At 43.5% G+C, this 22168-nt stretch overlaps 1 protein-coding gene across 2 annotated transcripts in view; it reads right to left on the bottom strand.

The window, feature by feature from the left end:
* bsna (bassoon presynaptic cytomatrix protein a) overlaps positions 1-22168 on the bottom strand; it is a 375212-nt gene that overhangs the window by 18473 nt on the left and 334571 nt on the right. The window contains exons 5-12 of one of the 2 annotated variants that reach the window (XM_062054482.1): positions 14511-19781; positions 13960-14001; positions 13338-13505; positions 13003-13250; positions 10495-11428; positions 5911-8398; positions 4588-5088; positions 2903-3219 (exon numbers count right to left, since the gene is read on the bottom strand). In XM_062054482.1, coding sequence (XP_061910466.1) covers positions 2903-3219; positions 4588-5088; positions 5911-8398; positions 10495-11428; positions 13003-13250; positions 13338-13505; positions 13960-14001; positions 14511-19781 — 9969 coding nt within the window. The remainder of the gene's footprint in view (positions 1-2902; positions 3220-4587; positions 5089-5910; positions 8399-10494; positions 11429-13002; positions 13251-13337; positions 13506-13959; positions 14002-14510; positions 19782-22168) is intronic. The other variant, XM_062054483.1, reaches the window with a different exon arrangement.

The raw sequence follows: 22168 nt of genomic DNA, 5'->3' as shown, positions 1-22168 counted from the left end.
ACTCATACCAAATAACCATCATACAGTAAACAAATGCGTGAGCAAATTGTTGAACAGTTTAAGAAAAACCTTTCTCAACCAGCTATTGCAAGGAATTTAGGAATTTCACCATCTACGGTCCGTAATATCATCAAAGGGTTCAGAGAATCTGGAGAAATCACTGCACGTAAGCAGCTAAGCCCGTGACCTTCCATCCCTCAGGCTGTACTGCATCAACAAGCGACATCAGTGTGTAAAGGATATCACCACATGGGCTCAGGAACACTTCAGAAACCCACTGTCAGTAACTACAGTTGGTCGCTACATCTGTAAGTGCAAGTTAAAACTTTCCTATGCAAGGCGAAAACCGTTTATCAACAACACCCGGAAACGCCGTCGGCTTCGCTGGGCCTGAGCTCATCTAAGATGGACTGATACAAAGTGGAAAAGTGTTCTGTGGTCTGACGAGTCCACATTTCAAATTGTTTTTGGAAACTGGATGTCGTGTCCTCCGGACCAAAGAGAAAAAGAACCATCCGGATTGTTATAGGCGCAAAGTTGAAAAGCCAGCATCTGTGATGGTATGGGGGTGTATTAGTGCCCAAGACATGGGTAACTTACACATCTGTGAAGGCGCCATAATGCTGAAAGGTACATACAGGTTTTGGAGCAACATATGTTGCCATCCAAGCAACGTTACCGTGGACGCCCCTGCTTATTTCAGCAAGACAATGCCAAGCCACGTGTTAAATCAACGTGGCTTCATAGTAAAAGAGTGTGGGTACTACACTGGCCTGCCTGTAGTCCAGACCTGTCTCCCATTGAAAATGTGTGGTGCATTATGAAGCCTAAAATACCACAACGGAGACCCCCGGACTGTTGAACAACTTAAGCTGTACATCAAGCAAGAATGGGAAAGAATTCCACCTGAGAAGCTTCAAAAATGTGTCTCCTCAGCTCCCAAACGTTTACTGAGTGTTGTTAAAAGGAAAGGCCATGTAACACAGTGGTGAACATGCCCTTTCCCAACTACTTTGGCACGTGTTGCAGCCATGAAATTCTAAGTTAATTATTATTTGCAAAAAAAAAATTAAGTTTATGAGTTTGAACATCAAATATCTTGTCTTTGTAGTGCATTCAATTGAATATGGGTTGAAAATGATTTGCAAATCATTGTATTTCGTTTATATTTACATCTAACACAATTTCCCAACTCATATGGAAACGGGGTTTGTACACAACTACATAATCGATGCTTTTAATTACACAATGGACCTAAACAAATGCATTTTCCCGTAGAATGAAATAATGCTATTGTTTATGACCAAATATTTTACAGTATAATGTATACAATAAACAGTGATGGGCAAGCTACTTGGAAAATGTAGTGAGCTAAGCTACTAGTTACACTCAATAAAATGTAGCTAAGCTACAGGGGAAGATATCCCCTGAAAATTGGAGCAAGCTACACGGCAAAAGTAGCTCGCACTACATATAAACACTACACAACACACATATAAACACATATTAACACTACATATAAAAATATATATCTCAACTTATTGTAAAGCTTTTCACCAAACAAATAATATGATAATAGTATTACTGCTCAGTTTGATTGTTCATCATAATAAACACAAACTGGGAACATGGCCTCTGTCTGCAAAGTTGCGATACCATGTACAAAATGAGGGGGGAAACACTGGAAACCAATTTAATTAGAGGCATTTTAACAATGATAATATCAAATAAACACCAAAATACATACAGTACTCTCTATTGGAATGGGGACTTTTAAGCACAGGATAAATGACTTTTTCATCAGAAACCACAGTGGCAAAATGACAATAACCTGGCTTATGGAAAAGTGGAAAAGATTTTTGTCTCATAAAAAATACTTTAACAAACTCCATCTTTACATGAACAGAAATCAATAAAAGTGAACATATTTTCGTACCAGGACTGGAATCTTATGTAACTTTTATACCAGTGATAAATGAGCAGCATGGAGTAATCAGCATTGACACATTCCCATCGCCTCCCTTCTCCCTAGTGGTTTGCTCACATGGCTGTTAGTCAGCCAGAACAAAACAGAACGTTTATAAAATGTTAGAGATAATGTCAATTAAATAAAAGTACAGATACATGTTCTATTGATGCACTCTGAAAGAAACATAGTTATTTAAACAAAACCATCGCCTAATGCTGTTTTCGCCACCGCTGTGGGCAATGTTTTGATTTTGCTTCCTGGTTTTAGTGTGTCATCACCCGCCCTATCCTGCCTCTGATTGGCCCTAATATTAGCCAATCGTGACTCACTTTGGGGCGGTATAGCTCTGTTGGTAGAGTGAGTGGACGTGCCAGCAACTTGAGGGTTCCAGGTTCGATCCCCGCTTCCACCATCCTAGTCACTGCCGTTGTGTCCTTGGGCAAGACACTTTACCCACATGCTCCCAGTGCCACCCACACTGGTTTAAATGTAACTTAGATATTGGGTTTCACTATGTAAAAGCGCTTTGAGTCACTAGAGAAAAGCGCTATATAAATATAATTCACTTCGTTTCACTTCACGTAAACCAGCCAATCATCATGAATTTTCTCATACGTAAACCAACAAATCATCATAAGAGTTTCTCCGTATTTATTTTCTCCTATACTGGATCCTTGGTAGGGACAATCAGCAGTAATGGATGGATGAATTTGCAGACCATTTTTTTCTCTTTGTAGCTTGTAGCTTTTATGGACGCTACTACTTTACATGGGTCTAAAAATAGCTAAGCTACTGGAATCGCTACTGCTTCAAAAAGTAGCGCAGCTAGAGCTATGCTACTCGGACATGTAGTGACGCTACGTAGCTTCACTACATGGGTTGCCCAAACAGCAAATCGTACTGATATAAGGAAACTTTACTTGCTGTACTCACCATGGGGGTAGGCGTCGTTCCTGTTGGACCCATCTGCCTGGTCTGACCCATAGGTCCACTCGTTGCTCCCACTGGCCCAGGCTTGGCCTGGCCCTGCCCCATCCCCATGTTTTGTCCCTGGGCAGGGGGCTGCTGCTGCAGCGCACCAGTGGTTGTTGGTGTACCTTGCTGCCCCGGCCTGACCGTGGAAGTCTGGGCTTGCTGTTGCAGCTGAGTCCTCTGTCCTGAAGCCATGTCATTCTGGGAAACTTGACCACTCTGTCGCCCGGATCCAGCGGGACCCTGACCTCTTGTGGAGGTGGCAGATCTAGAGGTACCTAGAAATAAGAGTATATGAGGGGGGATTTTTGTGTATAACATTTTTAATTTGGTATGCTTTAGGTTTAAATTTACTCCAATCTATTTCTGTCACTGAAACAGATTCCAAGTGAAGTTTGTTTTACATTGTAACGTAACATGCATTAGTGACGGCGGGGATTATACCACAAATGAAAAAAATCAAACCATAGATTTAATGAATACATGACAAAGAACACAGCCTGTCATGCTCTCAGTGAAAACATTCCTTTAAGAGGTTGTGCTTCATGGGAAGAGTACCAAACCACCCATCCATCCATCCATTTTCTACCGCTTGTCCCTTTCAGGGTCGCGGGGGGTGCTGGAGCCCATACTTGCCAACCCTCCCGTTTTTAGCGGGAGACTCAGATTCAGCGCCTCTCCCGATAACCCCCGGAAGAAATTTTCTCAAGACAAACTCCCGGTATTCAGCGGAGCTGGAGGCCACGCCCCCTCCAGCTCAATGCGGACCTGAGTGTGGACAGCCTGTTCTCACGTCCGCTTTCCCACAATATAAACAGCTTTCCTGCCCAATGACGTCATAACATCTACGGCTTTTAGAGAGTAGAGTGCACAACTGCGCACACAACAAAGATACGAAGTAGAAGAACGAGGAAGTTACAGACATGGCGACGCCGTCGACGAGCAAGATGAAGAAATACGCTTGCAAGTTCCAAAACGAATGGAAACAAGAATTTCAGTTCATACAGGACAGTTCGAAGGGGAAGGGGTATGTAATTATGTTGCCTGTACATTTTGTATAACAGACTTCTCCATTGAACACGGTGGCCGAGTCATGAACGGAGGAGAAGTTAAACAGGACAATACTGCCATCTACTGGATAGCCCCCGGAACACTGAAATTCAAGTATTTATTTTATTTATATGTATAATAAAATAAATATATATACATATTTTTATATATATATATATAGCTAGAATTCACTGAAAGTCAATTATTTCATATATATATATATATATATATATATATATATATATATATATATATATATATATATATATATATATATATATATATATATGAAATACTTGAGTTGGTGAATTCTAGCTGTAAATATACTCTCCTCTTAACCACGCCCTTAACCACGCCCCCAACCAAGCCCCCCCACCCCCCGATATTGGAAGTCTCAAGGTTGGCAAGTATGCTGGAGCCTATCTCAGCTGCATGCGGGCGGAAGGCTTTAGTTTCATCGCCGCCCCTAAATGTGTGATGAGCTTTGCAAAAGCGCTGTACTAATTTGAACACCATTTGGAGAGGTTGGAAGCATGGTGCAAGGAAAAGGTCGATTTTGGTGCAAATCCGGGGCTATTTAAAAAAAAAAAACATACCTGCTGCTTGGCCCTGCATGTCCACTTGTTGCTGAGACTTGCTGCGTGAGGAGCGATGTGGATCCCCTTGTCTAGAGGATCTCTGGCTATGATGGTGACCAGATGGATCCCGAGAGTAGTCTGACGAGTGGTAACCTCCGGACCTTGAATCTCCACGTCTTCCTGATGATGAAGACCGCCCTGAAGGGTCTTGGCGTATAGACGTGTCTTTTGGGTGGCTTTTAGATGACCGGGAAGACCTCGGTTCATCTGAATGACGTGATGAGGATGCGTGTCGACTAGTGCTTCCATGGTGCCGATGGTCACGAGACGAAGTGTGTCGTCCTCCATGGCCATATTCATCCTGAGGCCACAGGTCCTCTTCAGGAGGTTCGTCATAATCATGATAGGTGTGTTTAACACCATGGCGACTTCTTCCGGATGAATGGCTGCTGCCGTAGTGCCGAGAACTGGAGCGTGGCTTCTCAAACCAGTCTGTCTCTTCCTGGCCCAGATGGTAGGCTTTGGAAACCGAGAGCAGATCACAGTCAATCTCCATGTCGTCTGGAGACAGCGGCATGCAGGCTGAGAAAAAGAAGGAAGACCACCACCCATGCCAAAGAAGAAGACAGAGAAAATCAAAATAAAAGTTGTACATCCATGCATGGTACAATTTACATCACTTTCACATTACAAGACTAACTAGATCAAATAAACACTGCAAAAAATGTCTGCAATAAAACAATATGGATGCTATATTTTCATTGCCAAGGCTAAAGCCAATCATGTTCGGTAATATAGAGCCCTAAAAACAGATTTGAATTTGTTACATAATGGTTCCAAGCAAATTGTGTGGCTAAAAGTAAGCCTGCCATCTATAATGGATGAAGTTAACCTTCAAAAATGATAAGACTGTTTTGCAGTGCAGACAGAATTCAGAAATGATAACATGTATAAAACATCAATGCAAAAAACACAGATAACAATAAAACCCTGTAAAATAATTTGCATTGGTGACGTGCAAAGAAGACCTTCCAAGGGAATCAGAGTGGTGCGAACGAAGAAAACGACCACGCCGCAGAACCATGCGAGTACTGGACAAACAGATGACCAGACGGACAGGCGGAGGGACGGACAGGCAGGCAGACAGACAGACAGCAGTCCACTGAAATGAGAGCTCCAAGTGACTCTCAGGAAGAAGAAAACATTGGCATGCAACAGCTAGTTCTGCCTTTTTTTCTTCTCTTTCCTAAGCCTATCCACTGGGTGGGTGGGGGACATTTAGATAAACGGTGGGGGCAGTAGTAGATAGTGAAACTGTGGGCATTCAGCTCCCACAATTACCTTCACTGTCTGACACAGCACAATGATAATCGTCTATTAAGTATGTATCATCCGACTTGTAGACATGGGTCCGGGGTAGGTCTTGAATGTGGTCTTGCACATCTGGCAGAGAGTGACTGGAACCGTATTGGCCATAATAGTAATGGTATCTACTGCTGCGACTGTCGTATGGGTCGGGGCCTAAGCTTGATGATCGCCCGGAGCCCATGAATCTCCCCAGGGGACTGAGTGGGCTCTCCTCTTCAGAGTATTGCCTGGTTGGGTGGTGCCCCCGGCTGTAGCCAGATCGATAGGAGCGGTCATCCCTCTCGTAGGATCTGCTGCGGTACCCAGAGTATTCTCTGGCTGAGATCTTGTCCATGCCATAGCCGGTAGAGCGGGAGCGGCCGGTAGAAGTGTAGTAAATACGATCATCCTCCTCTCCCAATGAGCCATAGTGTCGACTACTATGTGTGGTGCCACTTCCGGTGTCGTAAGTATTCTTCTTGAAGCCGTAGTCCTCTATCAGCTGACGTCCTCGAATGTGGGCTGAGGCGTAACCCCCACCAGCTGATGAAGAATAGGAGGCCAGATCTGCTTCCACGTCCCGAGCCTCCTCTATGGGGGAGAATTTGGAGATTTTCTGCTCCATACTGCCCAGTTTTCTGTGCTTGCTGCGTTTGGTAGACATGACAGCAGGAGCCAGAAGGCTTCTTGGGGATGAAGATTTTTGCACCCCAGATCGGAAGCTGCCGTGTTTGTCTTCGTAGTCATAGTAATAGGAGGATCCCCCACCCAAGCTAGTGCTCACGCTGCTGCTGCCCCCTAGAGGTCCGTGCCTGTAGCTGCTCTTACCCCTGCCATGGTGGTCGTACAATTCTTCCTGCATCGCTGCTTCCTCCTCAGGTGCCCTGCCGTACATGGAGCTGCCAGTTCCCCCACGCGTTGTGCTGCCAATGGTGCTGCTGTGGACGTGGGTGTCGCCAGGATAACGCCCCGTGCCGCCATGATGCATCATGTCCACTGTTGTCGTGCCCAGCCCGTTTTTTGCCGTCAGCTCACTTACATCATCAATCATCATGTAGTTCCTTGGGATGTTTTGTTCTAAGCCAGGTGCCCCATACATCCCTTCTGCTGTACTGTAGGTTGATGGACTATCCACAGCATGTCCATAGGCATTGGAAACTGTTGCTGTAAACTGTCCATAAGAGCTGGCTGTTGTTGTTGTGTAGGAATATGCATTAGCAGTGGTTGTGGTATATGGCCCATAAGAACTAACTGGGGTTGAAGTATACTGTCCATAAGTACTAGGTGGCACTGTAGAAAACCCACCATAACTGCTGGACACGGGTGCTGAGCCATAGGTTCCATAGCTGGCCATGGTTGTAGTACCACTGTACTGACCATATGAGGGGGCTGAACTGGAATAAGTACTGTCTTGTGCCGTGGTGGTAACCACAACTGTAGGATTGCTGATTGTCTCGTAATTGGTGGGCATTTTATGTTCCAAATCAGCCAGTGACGTCTGCCTGGGCCTTCCTTGATGCACTGTCAAAATATCTGTTTGGGGTTGCCCAGGGTAAGGGGTACTCTGGCTGGGGTAAGAGGACACAGCACTTGGATAAGGTGAGCTGTGGGTGGGGTATGGGGGCTGACCAGGTGGTGCAGGTCCAAAACCTGTGTGCCCTGGTTGGGGCTGAGGTTGCGGTGCAGTTGGCAAACCTATGTCTGTTTGAGGGTATGGGGGTTGAGTTTGGGGATAGGTGTGGGAAGAGTATGTTTGAGATTGGTATGATGGTCCTGAAGGGTGAACATGACTTTGGAGGGGAGTTGGCTGTGGCAGTGCCTGGGACTGAGACACCGTTGGATATGGAGGCTGGTTGAATGTTGAAGCTTGGTAGGGCAAACTTGATTGAGTGGGGGCTGCTGGTTGGCTCTGGGGGTATTGAGAGGAGAGGAAAGATGATGTTGGTGGGTACTGCGCTGCTGTGTTCAAATCGTTGCTAAACTGGCTCATCGGAGCAGTACTTGGTCTTGTTAGCAGTCCATTGGCCTCATGTGATGCAGCTGCTGCTGCTAAACGAAGGTTATTTAATTCACTATCAGACATATAGTCCCGAGTGTCACCCATACACCGCAAATAAGCAATATCCCTTCTCTCCCTCTCCTTGACCAGTGTCTCTTTCCTTTGGTGGATACCCAACTCAAGGTATCTCAGCTTAGCATCAATCTCTTTCTCCTCTTCCTCCAGTTCAGCTTGCTGTTTTCTCAGTTTGGTTGATTCTTGCTCTACAGCCTTAAGCTCATGGGTGAGGTCTTTGAGAAGGCTGGCTTTGGCGGCTAGGCCAGACCTGGAGCTGGGCTTGAGGCTGGGCACGGATGGCAAGTAGACCTGTTGGAGGGCAGGCGTCATCATGGGCAGATGAACTGATGTTGTTTCTTCTGGAGGAGGACTTGGCAGGGTTCTCTTTACCTTACGGAGCAGCGAGCTCTGCTGAAGGGCTGCCAGCTGGAGAATGAGAGAGAGGGTGGGGGTAGAAGAACAGTAGAATACGGGGAAGACAAGAACAACAAAGCATGAAAGGAAGAATAAAGCGGAAGAATAACGGGTGTAATCAATAAGATGGTAGGTAGAAGACCATGATAATAGTGAAGAATGGTTTGAAAGATAAATATGTCAGGGTTGAAAATTATGAGGAATGAAAAGTAGAAAAATAATATGAAAGCAAAATAACAATAACCAAGTAGTTGAGAGTTGGGGTAAACAGAGGTTAATTTGTCAAAGGAGACAGAAAAGTGGGGTGATAAAGGAATGTGGGTAATAGTGGTAGGGCAAATTATAATTGGAAGAGGAAATAATATCACATCAACAGGAAGGAGGGTCACTCGAAACAAGAAAAAGATCGGGAAAATAAATATAAGGAGAAGACATGCATTCAAGGAGACAAGAAAGGCAAATAGACAAGAAGACAAAGACAACAAAAAAACAGGGGGGTTGCGTTAGAAGACATACACCAAAGAACTTCAAGTTAGCAATAATTGGCATGTAGTATTTCATTCAAACAGTAATGTGTGACGTTAACGCTTTTCAGTTGTTTTCCTACTATCGGTCATTAAAATAAAATTTGTTTTAAGTTAGGACCATTAACCTATATGCTGCAGTTGTTCCTCTAAACCACAGTTCTAAACTCTACACCAGTGGTTCTCAAACTTTTTTTCACCAAGTACCACCTTAGAAAAAAGTTGGCTCTTCAAGTACCACTATAATGACCAAAATGTAAATACAGTGGCGGAATAAGCCCAAGTATTCATCAAAAACAAGGGAGAGGTTGTATTTAACAAATATGTAATAATTTTGGCCGCTGTAACATTACAGTTTGAACAGTAACACTGTGTTTAAATATAGGAAAATAAAACATTATACTTTAAAATCTAGCAAATATTTCTGCACATTCTCTGTGTGCTCTATTGCTGTTGGTCGTGCTGTGATGATTATGACTGTGTTGACTTTATTTAATGTTGTTGAATGTATTACTTAGTTATAATTGTATTAACCTTTGAGGAGTTATAATTTCATTATCCTCCTAGTATTTAAATAACCATTCTGTTCAACTTGCATGTCACAGAATTCCGTGAAAATAAATTTTTTTGTTCTACGGCAAAATTTGTATGTTTTCCGTTTTAAGTACGGGTCACGTATCAGTACAGATTCGGCACTGGTATCGGCTAATATGTCAACAATACCCATTCCTAGTCATCACAACACTGCATTTTTACAAGTTGGGGCTTATTTTAAGGGATTTTGGTTATTTCAATTATAATCTCTAAAATAAATAGGGCAATTCAATCTAAAATATTGATCTTGAATGCCAAAATGTACTGTTTACATTTTTCTTAAATAAATTATTTCAACCATAGTGATTCCAACCAGACTCCTTTTTTTTTTCTTCTCTTTAGTCATTTATGCTACCACCTAATCTGTTTAACTGACATCTATGAAACTTCTCCCGGCAGTTTTAAATTGAATGCTGCTTTATTGGGATTATCATGCTAAGTGAATCACTTTGTGAGTTGCTGTCAGAACCTTGTCCTGTGCGTTGGTCCTCTTTCAGAGATATATCTCAAGTTTTTTTGCTTTGCTTGCCTCTCTGAAGAATAATAGGGTTATAAAGACTACTTTCTTTTATAAATTGCCCTTTCCTCAATAGCCATTATAACAATGTTTGAGTTGCTGCAGTGAAATATATTTGTGATTAAGCTTCATAAGGTGAAACAAAAAGTCAAGAATACGGCATGCATCCATTCCCAGCGCCTCAATTACTTTGTATGCTGAGACAGAGCTAGAGGCTTATATTCTCACGTTTATTCTCCGTTGAAACGTTTAAATGATTTTTCTCTCCAACAAACTTAATGATACTGTAGAAGACCTGAAGTTACAATGAGAAATGGAAGTGTGAGGGTGTAACCACTAAAGTTAGAAAGTGTATATTACTGTATGCTTATAGTTAATTCCAGTATCAAAGCTGTACTTAAATTTTCTTGAATGCGTCCTTAATCCATTCTCTCTTAATGTCTTTATTGTTCTCATTATATGAGTGACTTTACCTGGTTCTGGAGGGCTTGTTGTTGATACAGGGACAGCCTAGCCTTGGTGTGCTCATCGGCAGTGGGACTAAGAGATTTAGGGTCTGACATAGACCTTTGCGTGTTCTTCATTGGTCTGGGCACAGATGGATGTCGCTGCGGTGACTCAGCGGTGTATGACTTCTGCTGCGGTGTTACATGAGCCTTGTTCAGCCTTTCACTGGATAGAGAATTCTCCAACAAGCGATGCGGGGACACCGGAGAGACAGGAGAGTAGAGGACCTGCGGAGATTTAGGAATTGTCTGCTGCTGTCGGATGATGCTGGAGATAGACTCATTGTGTAGGTGGTTGTGAGGCTGGTAGTTAATATCAAGTGGGTCAGGACGCCGGCGCTCAAACTTTGCTGCACTTGCTGTGATATGCTGCTGCTGGCGCTGCTGTATGGAAATGTCAGCAGAAGCGGGTTGCTGGGTTCCGCAGCTGTTGGAGGAAGAATACGGGCTTACTGTGGTTGGTATGCTGAGCTGGGGAGTGACCACACCTTGGGACTGGGCTTCTGGTTCAGTCTGGCATGCTAATGACTGTCCCTTTTTGGTTCTTTCAGGTCCTGATATGTAATGCACAATCTCTACTTTATTTGGGTCTGGTAATGTCACATGGATTGCAGGGGAGACCCTGCCAAGGTGTTCTACTTCGGTCTGGCAAGACATTTCTCTCATGGTTTGGACGGCTATACTGGAGGATACCATCTTGGGTGCATTGGTTTTGGAATCGGTGCCTGCCGTGGATGTGCCAGTACCAGTGCCAGTGGCGCTGGATTCAGAATGTCGAGAATAGCGAGAACGTCGTCGGCGCACTGGCTGTTCAGTTTCAACTTTGTCCTCATCGTCATCTGTCTGAACTGAGCAGTCTACGCTACGACCACGCCTCCTTGTTCGATGACGCATCATGTACCTTGTGACGGAGAGAAGAATGAAGCAATTTTAATTCTTGCCTGATTATAATTCATTATCATTCATAGTTAATTTTCAAAACATGATTCAAAGCACACTATTAGTATCATCATGATTAAATTGTAATTCACAGAAATTGAGAGGTGGTATTAAAGGCCTACTGAAAGCCACTACTACCGACCACGCAGTCTGATAGTTTATACATCAATGATGAAATCTTACCATTGCAACACATGCCAATACGGCCGGGTTAGATTAGTAAAGTGCAATTTTAAATTTCCGGCGAAATATTCTGCTGAAAACGCCTCGGTATGATGACGTTTGTGCGTGACGTCACGGATCGTGCGGACATATTGGGACACCATTGTGGCCAGCTATTAAGTCATCTGTTTTCATCGCAAAATTACACAGTATTCTGGACATCTGTGTTGGTGAATCTTTTGCAATTTGTTTAATGAACAATGAAGACAGCAAAGAAGAAAGATGTAGGTAGGATCGGTGTATTAGCGGCTGGCTGCAGCAACACAACCAGGAGGACTTTGAGTTGGATAGCAGACGCGCTACCGTGAGTACGCAGCTTTTGCTTCCAAACATTTGATGGCTTGCCCGTACGTGCGTGCCGCTATGTGCATGTCACGTACGTAACTTTGGGGAAATATATGTGCTGTATGAACTTTACTGTGGTGAACAGTACTTTGGGCTGTGGGATTGAGTGTGTTGTGTGGGTGTTTGAGTTGTATTGTTGGGTTATATGGACGGGAGGGGGGAGGTGTTTGTTATGCGGATTAATATGTGGCATATTAAATATAAGCCTGGTTGTGTTGTGGCTAATAGAGTATATATATATATCTTGTGTTTATTTACTGTTTTAGTCATTCCCAGCTGAATATCAGGTCCCACCCGCCTCTCACAGCATCTTCCCTATCTGAATTGCTTCCACTGCCCTCTAATCCTTCCCTCTCACTTTCCTCATCCACGAATCTTTCATCCTCGCTCAAATTAATGGGGTAATCGTCGCTTTCTCTGTCCGAATCGCTCTCGCTGCTGGTGGCCATGATTGTAAACAATGTGCAGATGTGAGGCGCTCCACAACCTGTGACGTCACGCTACTTCCGGTACAGGCAAGGCTTTTTTATCAGCGACCAAAAGTTGCGAACTTTATCGTCGATGTTCTCTACTAAATCCTTTCAGCAAAAATATGGCAATATCGCGAAATGATCAAGTATGACACATAGAATGGACCTGCTATCCCCGTTTAAATAAGAACATTTCATTTCAGTAGGTCTTTAAGTGTAGCTCCTATTGGTTAGTGCAATGAATTACTGTATTTACCCATACAGCAGGTCTTAGTGTGAATCATTTCGTTTGAGCGTTTAAAACTCCAATATAAGACATTTGCATTCTGTCTGTAAGCACTTGTCTATTAATTATTAATAACATACTGCATAGATCAGCATTGTAAGTGCTTTGCTTTCAAATTACAAAGCAACACAAAGGTTACTAAACCACCTGTTTTTGGAAGGACAAGCATAAACAAGAAAACACCTCAAACACACTCAATGAACACGTTTCTACCTCTCCTCCCCATCTTCATCATCTGTTTGCACGCAACTGTCCACATTCCTGCGTGGGGAGACATGGAAGGTTACGCCTTCTCCGTCCAAGGTATCTCTGCTCAGCCTGGTCATGGAGCTATGTTTCCTAATGTTGCTTCTGGTCTCAACATGCTCATCATGAATTCTCAGACACATCTCTGAGGAGGAGTTTGGCAGGGAACGGGATCCAATTTGAGGGTCAGTGTAAGGATGTCCGTTCACATCCATCTGCAGGGGAGGATAGCAATTGCTCTATTAATTGATGCAGTGTGCACATTGTGTATTAGTGACTCATTCTGTATGCTGGCAACTTACCTGTACGTTCTGGACTGCAGCAGTTTTCTGCCGCTTCTGTTCTTCAAGCTGCTGCTGGAGCTGTTGCTGCAAGGACTGGATCTGGTCTAGCTGGGACTTCTGTTGAGCAAGCTGCTCCCTCTGGACCACAAGCTGATTCTCTCGTTCTTGTTGCTGCTGTTGTAGAACCTAAAATGCGGAAACAGAAAGAATTGCAGATTGACTAAACCGATCAATGAGCCTAGTAGGAATGAGACTGTGGAATGAAAGACGCGAGAGGGGGTGAGAGGAGAAGCAGTCAATGATGCTGAGAATTCTACATATCTGCTTAGAGATGTAAATTAAAAAATCACCAGCGTCCTGAAAAAGCATGTCATGGAGTTATTCTTGGAAGGGTTGGAAAAAAGCCAAATTTCAATGTATTGCTAAAAAATAAAAATGCAAGTACCACACAATGGACAGCATCAGTTGCTCGTGCCAGTCATGTAATGCCCAGAAGAAAACATTTCAATATTTATTTGCATAAATGATAGGCTGTTGCAAATAAAAGAGCAGGGGGACTTTTGCTGCTACAGTAGGTTATGGGATGCAGTAACATTTTCTTGTTTGCATGATTTATTAGCATCAAGCAAAGCTTCCACACCTGTTGAACAGAGTAAACTTGAAAGATTTTCAACTGCTTGTTCTATTAAAAAAAGAAGACAATCATTATGTTAGCTCTTCAGTTAAATCTTGAAACACGTTCATAATAGCGGAGGGAACAACTCTTAGATTAGGCATGTTTACACATTTACAATGTCATCTTTTTTTAATAAAAATTCAGACCAACAATCGGTATTTAAATTGTTTCATTTTCTAGGTGGTGAAAACCACCATGTGGACAACTTGAATAAACAATATGTGCTTTTGAGAATGAAAGATTGTTGTTTTTTTTTAAAAATTGTTATGTTTCATCAGGTTCTCACTTAAAAAAGAGCTTTTCATCAGGTTCTCACCTAAAAAAGAGCTACATTGACTGTTGCATGCAAACTTTAAATGTTTTTCTTACAATCGTGTGGTTTTATGATATAGCACTGTCCAAAGACATGCATTTTACAACTTGTATAGCTTACACATATATTAGGAAAGAAACCAAACATAATAGCCCAGAAATAAAAACCTGGTAGGAACCAGATAAACAGTTAGTCCTTATACCTGTTCTTTGATGTTCTGCAGCTCATGCAATTCTCGCTGCACGAGAATCTGCTCCTTCTCTCGGTGAAATTTCAGCTCCATCCTTTCCCGTTCCAACTCTTCCTGTAGGCGCAATTGCCGGAGTTTCTCCAGCTCTACACGCTCCCTCTCCATCTGCAGGAGCTGCTCCTGCTGTCGATGTAACCTTTCTGTTTCGGTTTCACCCTCTTTGTGGATAGCACCTGGTGGGGGGAAAGGCGGTAGTCCTCCTTGAACTGGTAAATCACTTGAAGCAGGAGGGCTTACTGATTTATAACTCTGAGAGGTTGTTGCTTTTTGCTGTTGTTGACTGTTCAGGTGGGCTTGGGACATGTTTAACGGTTGTGGCTGTGGGTCAGTTGGGATCGCATGTACTCCTGGCACTGAGGTGACCTCCGCTGAGGAAGGGGTTACATTAGTACCCTTACCAAGGTAAACTGGTTCATCTTGGACTGTTGAGGGCGCAGCTGTCATGGGAACAGGTACTGGGGCACTCGCTGGTGTTGAGGTTGTTATTGCAGCAGCTATAGTGGCAGTGGTTGTCATTTGGAGAAGACCTGGTCCAGGGTAACGGATTGGAGTTTGTCCAGATAAAGACATTCTAGGACTCATTGGTAATCTGGTCAGACTAGAGAGGGGTACAGCTGTCATGTTGGGAGATGGATAAGGCCTGTAAACCCCTCTGAGTAGTGGGCGAAGAACAGAAGCAGGCTGGGTTGTAATGGGTAGGGTAGAGGCAATAGGTGTCTGGATAGTGGAGTAGATCATCCCATCAGAGGATCTAATGGCAGCTGGGTACAACGCTCTGAGACTGGCCTGTCTGGCATTGATGAGGTTGGTAAGTGCTTGGTTGTGGGATAATGGCTTTCCATCCAATCCAAACATCAGATTTTGTCTTAAGCCAAGACCAGCTGACAATCTTGAAGTTTGTGTTATGGATCCTCTTCCCAAACTGCCAAATTGCATCAAGTCTGGATTGCTTCCATACCGATCAATGGAATTAAGTGCAGCACACATTCGGCTGATCTCTCTGGCAGTTGTGGCACTATACTGAGCCAAATTAGCTTCCTGAAAATTGGCAATATCACGAGCAGAGTAGCCATAGTCAGAATTTATGTTCGACAGGGAATTATATCTCCGTATTGGCAATGTAGGTGCAGAAATTTCTCCTCCATGTCGCAAATCTGTGTAGGAGCCATATTGCATTCCAATATATCCTCCATAGCCATGCTTTACCACATTTACATCCATTGCAAGGTCTCCTGATCCTTGAAGATGTGGTTCTAGTTTAGAATGGTAGGTTTGTAGCCCCGCCTCAGCTAGATTTGTATCAGACATTGAAGGTTGAAGCCTACCAGGATAAGGCAATGTGTAAGACTTGCGGCCATCCAATGGATACTCATGGTACCTTAAAGGTTGTCTTTCTTGGTCAGAATCGTAGGACAGAGGTGGTGCGGAAGGAGGCCGTATGCCCTCTTTCTCAGAACCACCAACACAGCTTCCACCAAATGGAAGTCGGTAAACATCACAGCAAGCTGGTTGGTCAGGTTTAATCTGGCCTCCTGTGAGATCTACAGCATCCTGCCCTTCTTCCACTTTAATAAGCTGAGTCACTGCCCTGGGCTGTTCTGGCCCTGTATCTATCTGCACTACCATACTATGTGGCGATCTCCCTCCTGTAATCACACCAGGAGGACTGGGCTTGCCTTTAAGCTCTATGGGCCCAGTTCCATACAAATCAGGGTTGATGACTGGTGATACAGCACTGACAACAGCTGATGCGTTGCTTGTCTGGCTCACCAGCAAGTCTTTTTTCAGCAAGGGTGAGACCTGGCCAGAAAGGTTATACCTGGCTAAAACAGACACCTGTTGTGGTTGATGTTGCATCTGGTGATGCTGCTGCAACTGTTGCTCAAGAAACTCTTGTTGCATCTGCAACTTCTCCTGTTGTTTTTGGAGTTCTTTCTGTTGGAAACTAAGATCTTCAAGTTTAGCATCAATTTTTGGTATTGATGGGTCAGTTGGGGGTGATAATGGAGGTTTGTTTTGGGAAAAACACACAGCTGAACCTATGCCCTGACCTAAGTCCACACGATTTAGATAGGGATCGCCATAGACCATTGGCTGTTTGGGTTGGCTCATGAACATGGATGCTGCCACTGTTACACTCACTGTGGTTGGCGTGATGCTCTCCTGGGCATTAAGGTTCATAATCAGGGGCTGTACAATTGTGGAATGTCGGCTCCCCTCTGAACCACCATGGTATTTTCTACATTCAGTGGCTAGAGAGGTGAGATCCATTCCTTGATCGGTCATGATGATTGGGGTTGATTTGGCAACTGTTCTCAGGTCCACAACACTTCCACCTTGGATCATATGGCCCTGTTCTACCCTAGAAGTGCCAGGGACTGTAGATATTCGGCATAGAGAGATATTATCCATAGAAACAGATCCTCTTGTATAAATACTGCCTGTGGTAACCATACTTGTTCCAACATTGACTTTTTCTATTCTTTGGGTTCTGTAGAAGCTGCGTGTAGGAGAATGTTGGTAAGGTGGTGTATCTGGAGGACTACCACAGGGTGAATAAGACTCAAATGTTGATTGACGGCTAAAACGTGTGGGTGAAGACAGAGGAGATGTAGCCGTGTTGACCGTCATTGGCCGAGCTGAACTTGCAGGCGGTGAGTATGGTGCATCTTGAGAAGATTGCTGCCGGTAGAGCCGCGGGGAAACAGATCTATGTGATGTTTGGGTTCCCTGAGCCATCACTGGAGATGTAGGCCCAGAACTTCCACACTCCATTCGTAGTGCTGAATTGAAAGTTTGCGTGGAGAACTCAGCTGTAGCCCTCCTGGACGGGGAACGGGTCGGACTTTGTGGCGGTGGAGATGGAGAAAGAGGAGGGCTGGTACTCCTGTAATAAGTTGTATACTTAGGAGAGCGTGGCTCAATATTTCTCTCTGTAGCAGATGTTGAGCTTTCTCGAACTTGGACACCCCGTGTGTCCCCTACTCTTTTGGTAATGACTTCTCTTTGACTGTAGGCTTGGGTAATCTCTGCAATCTTGCTGCACACACTTGAGACTGTAGCTGAAGATGTGGCAGGACTCCCTGTGTGTCGGCCATACATAGCAGATTGGGTTGACGTCATAGTGTGGCTGGTACTAGTTTGAGAAACAGTTGTAGCATCTCTAGCATAGACTCCATAAGCTGCAATTGTAGTTGCAGCTGCTGTTGGTGTGATCCCATTTTTACCAGTTTGGCTTTTAAATCTGTCTTTGTGGCTATCCTTTGTAGCAAAGTGCTGCGTTACTTGAACGTCCGGGATGCGTCCTCCAGTTTCAGCAAAGGAAACAGGAGCAGCAATCTGGGTGGGACTAGTTCCTGGAGTCAGGAGGGCATTGCTTTGCTCAAGTAACTTGGCAAAGGCTGAGCCCGTGTCAAGAAATTGTTTGTTTTGGTATGAGCTCTCAATCTCAAGCTCTACTTGTTCATCAGTGGCCTGCTGCATCTTTGTGATGTTCTGAGAGGTTTGCCGAATCTCTTTATAAATATCAGTTTCTGTCTCGGCTGCTTCATTATCATATCCTGTTTGATCTTGTTCATACTCATCCTCGTCATCATAACCTTCTCCATTAATGTCTTCTTCATAGTACTGGCCATGTCTGACTTGCTGCTGCTGCTGTTGTTTCTGTTGATTTTGAAGTAGCTCTGCTTTCCTCATCATCTCCTCATAAACCTCCTCGGCACTCTTTAATGGTTTAGAAGTTGATGATGGCGCTATTGTCATTGTGGTTGAAGATTTCTCGATCGGTGAATAAAGAGACATGAAATTTGGAAGGTTGTACTCACTACCTGACTTGTAAAGTTTCGACTCGTATCCCTCAGCTTCTGAATCCAAGCTCTGAGGCGAGTATTCAGAGGCAGAAGAGCGATGAAGTTCTTCCATTTCTGCAGCTTGCCTCAGCTCTTCTGTTGGAGAAGCATCTTCAATAGGTGAAAGGTTACTAGGTGGTGTCTTAGACCTCTCTCTACGCCTTTGAGCACGCAGCTCCTCTTTATCCCGCTTCGTCTTGCGTGCTGTGCTCCTAATTCTTTGTTGTTCCACCTCCCTCATCTTCTCCTGTTCTCTTAGAAGTTCCTCTTCCTCTCTCAGTTCATCCTCTTCTGATGAGTCTTCAATCGTAGGAAGGAGAGGACCATGGGATCGATGCCTTGCTTTTCTTTGTTGCTTGGCTTCTTCCAGCCTTTGTCTCCTGCTGGGGCTACTGTCACTATCTTCCTCCATTGATGAGATGGATGTAGGAGACTGTCCTGAGCCATACGAGGATGAAGTTGGAGGCAGAGTGGAAGAGTAGTCACCCCGAGAGCGCTCTTCTGGGGAGCCAGTCAAACTTTCCATTTCTAGTTCAGGTTCTCGATCAAGGCTCAAGTCGTTTTCACTGCTGAGATCCATGTCTCGACTGTAGCTATTTGTGTTATTTAGTTCAATAGTTTTAAAGCGTCTCAGACCACCCTGTGAAGCCATCAAGTCTTCCTCACCCTCTTCCACTGAGCTCTTGTATACATCAGCAGAGCTTTTTGTTTCCTCCTCGAAACTGCTGGAGTGATGCTGTAAGCGTCGCTTCTCTTTTGCAGTGTCGGATATAGTGTGCTTATGATGGCTTTTCTTTCTCTCGTAGCCATATCCTTCATCTTCCTCATCATCGTCTTCCTCCTCATCATTTTCTTCATCGGCACTCATCTCCATAATCTGTCTCCTCATGAACTCTTCATCCGTCATCTCAGTGGGCTCCATGTCCTTTTCCTTCTTTTTCTTTTCCTTCTTCTCATCCTTCCCTTCCTTCCGTTTGTTGTCCCAATCTCCCCCATCCTCCTCTTCTTCCAGTATGTCCTCAAGTTCCTCGTCTGAGTCATACGCATCAGGTGGGATTGACAGTGAACGTGGGCGTTGCTTCCCTCTGTCATCCAAGTCTCTATCCCTGTGCTTCCTTCCCCTTCTGTCTGCTTTCTCTTCGGAGAGGCTTTTTTCCAGCAAAGGCCTCATGGAGCTTTCCAGCTTTGTGATTTCAGACGGGCTTGGTGGGGAGCCCCGCTCGCTGATTCCCCTCTCACTCAGTTTCATCTCTTCCTCTTGAATTAGACCAGTGATTTCACTGTGGGAGCTGGAGATGCCATCAGAGGAGTAGCCGGTATCACTGAGGCTTTGAGGGCTACGTGACAAGTCATGTGTGCTGTTATTTTTTGTATCCTAAAGAGAGAGAGAGACAGAATAGAGAAATATTTCAGGGTCTTGACATACCACTGCGTGTACTTCGACAACATTTGCATGCAGTAGTTGTCACCAAAATGTATAGATTCAGTTTAGCAACATTTATTGTGGACTTTAAAGTCAAAGTACCACTGATAGTCACACACACACTAGGTGTGGTGAAATAACATATGCTAATGTGTATATTTCATCTTTAAAAGAAAGAACATGCTAATACAAATATAGTGCTCTAATACCGAAAACAGCTTGACAAGTTTTTGAGGTCGGTGAAATATAAGATTAGTGTGCAGTTGTAGTAAATGTTTATTGTTTTTGGAAGATTACCTACAAAAAACATTAGGTGATATAAATACTTCATATAAAGGAGGGTTACATGTATTAATTGTCAATTATAACGTTTCAATGTTCATCAAAACAATTGTGATATAAGTGCAAATATAATTGATTAACGCTTATTTATGAGCTGTATGTATGTGGACCACTGTTGAATTTTCAAAACGTGACAATTAAAATGAACAAAAAAAAAAATAATAATGTGGTTTTCATTTACGGATGCCTCAAAAAGTAAAGCTTCTTCAAAAAATGTATAAAGATTACTTTAAAAAAATCATCAGTGGCTCAGGTGATGTGTAATACCATTCCTAATACCATGTCAAATCAAAGCAATCTAAGAGGCACCAACCTGGTGTAATTCAAAATATTTGAAACAATGCAAAATAGATGAAATAGGGTGATGCCAAGCTTAGAAATCCTCTTGTGACGTTTTCCATTTTGACTGTCATCAAATTAATGCTGTGAGTAGTGTGTGTGATGAATTGTACCTGATTTTTCCCTTCATAATTTGCTTTACATAATTAAATGACTCATTTTTGCATTTAAAACTTCCAGAACAGCATGACTTCAGCTGAAGGCCTTTGTCATTTTACAAAACCCAAAACCAGTGAAGTTGGCACGTTGTGTAATTCCTAAATAAAAACAGAGTACAATGATTTGCAAATCCTTTTCAACTTATATTCAATTGAATAGACTGCAAAGACAAGATGTTTAATGTATGAACTGAGAAACGTAATTTTATTTTGTTAATAATCATTAACTTAAAATTTAATGGCAGCAACACATCGCATAAAATTTGGCACCGGGGCATTTTTACCACTGTTACATTGTCTTTCCTTTTAACAACACTCAAAAAATGTTTGGGAACTGAGGAGACCAATTTTTAAGCTTTTCAGGTGGAATTCTTTCCCATTCTTGCTTGATGTACAGCTTAAGTTGTTCAACAGTCCGGGAGTCTCTGTTGTGGTATTTTAGGCTTCATATTGCGCCACACATTTTCAATGGGAGACAGGTCTGGACTACAGGCAGGCCAGTCTAGTACCTGCACTCTTTTAATATGAAGCCTCGCTGTTGTAACATGTGGCTTGGCATCGTCTTGCTGAAATAAGCATGGGTGTCTGTGGTAACGTTGCTTAAATGGCAACACATGTTCCTCCAAAACCTGTATGTACCTTTCAGCATTAATGGTGCCTTCACAGATGTGTAAGTTACCCATGTCTTGGGCACTAATACACCCCCATACCATCACAGATGCTGGCTTTTGAACTTTGCGCCTGTAACAATCTGAATGGTTCTTTTCCTCTTTGGTCCGGAGGACACGATGTCCACATTTTCCAAAAACAATTTGAAATGTGGACTCGTCACACCACATAACACTTTTCCACTTTGCATCAGTCCATCTTAGATGAGCTCGGGCCCAGCGAAGACGGCGGCGTTTCTGGGTGTTGTTGATCAATGGCTTTCGCTTTTCATAGTTGAGTTTTAACTTGCACTTACAGATGTAGCGACTAACTGTAGTTATTGACAGTGGTTTTCTGAAGTATTCCTGAGCCCATGTGGTTAAATCCTTTACACACTGGTGTCGGTTTTTGATGCAGTACCGCCTGAGGGATCGAAGATCACGGGCATTCAATGTTGGTTTTCAGCCTTGCTGCTTATGTGCAGTGATTTCTCCAGATTCTCTGAACATTTTGATGATATTACGGACTGTAGATGGTGAACTCCCTAAATTCCTTGCAATAGCTGGTTGAGAAATGTTAAACAATTTGCTCAGGCATTTCTTCACCAAGTGGTGACCCTTGCCCCATCCTTGTTTGTGAATAACTGAGCATTTCATGGAAGCTGCTTTTATACCCAATCATTGAACCCACCTGTTCCCAATTAGCCTGTTCACCTGTGGGATTTTCCAAATAAGTGTTTGATGAGCATTCCTCAACTTTCTCTTTTTTTTTTTGCCACTTGTGCCAGCTTTTTTGCAACATGTTGCAGGCATCAAACTCCAAATGAGCTAATACTTGCGAAAAATAAAGTTT

Source organism: Entelurus aequoreus, linkage group LG07 (genome assembly GCF_033978785.1).
Source record: "Entelurus aequoreus isolate RoL-2023_Sb linkage group LG07, RoL_Eaeq_v1.1, whole genome shotgun sequence".
Lineage (NCBI taxonomy): Eukaryota > Metazoa > Chordata > Actinopteri > Syngnathiformes > Syngnathidae > Entelurus > Entelurus aequoreus.
The sequence above is the reverse complement of the archived record's forward strand: the minus strand, read 5'-3'. Positions and strand labels throughout refer to the sequence as shown.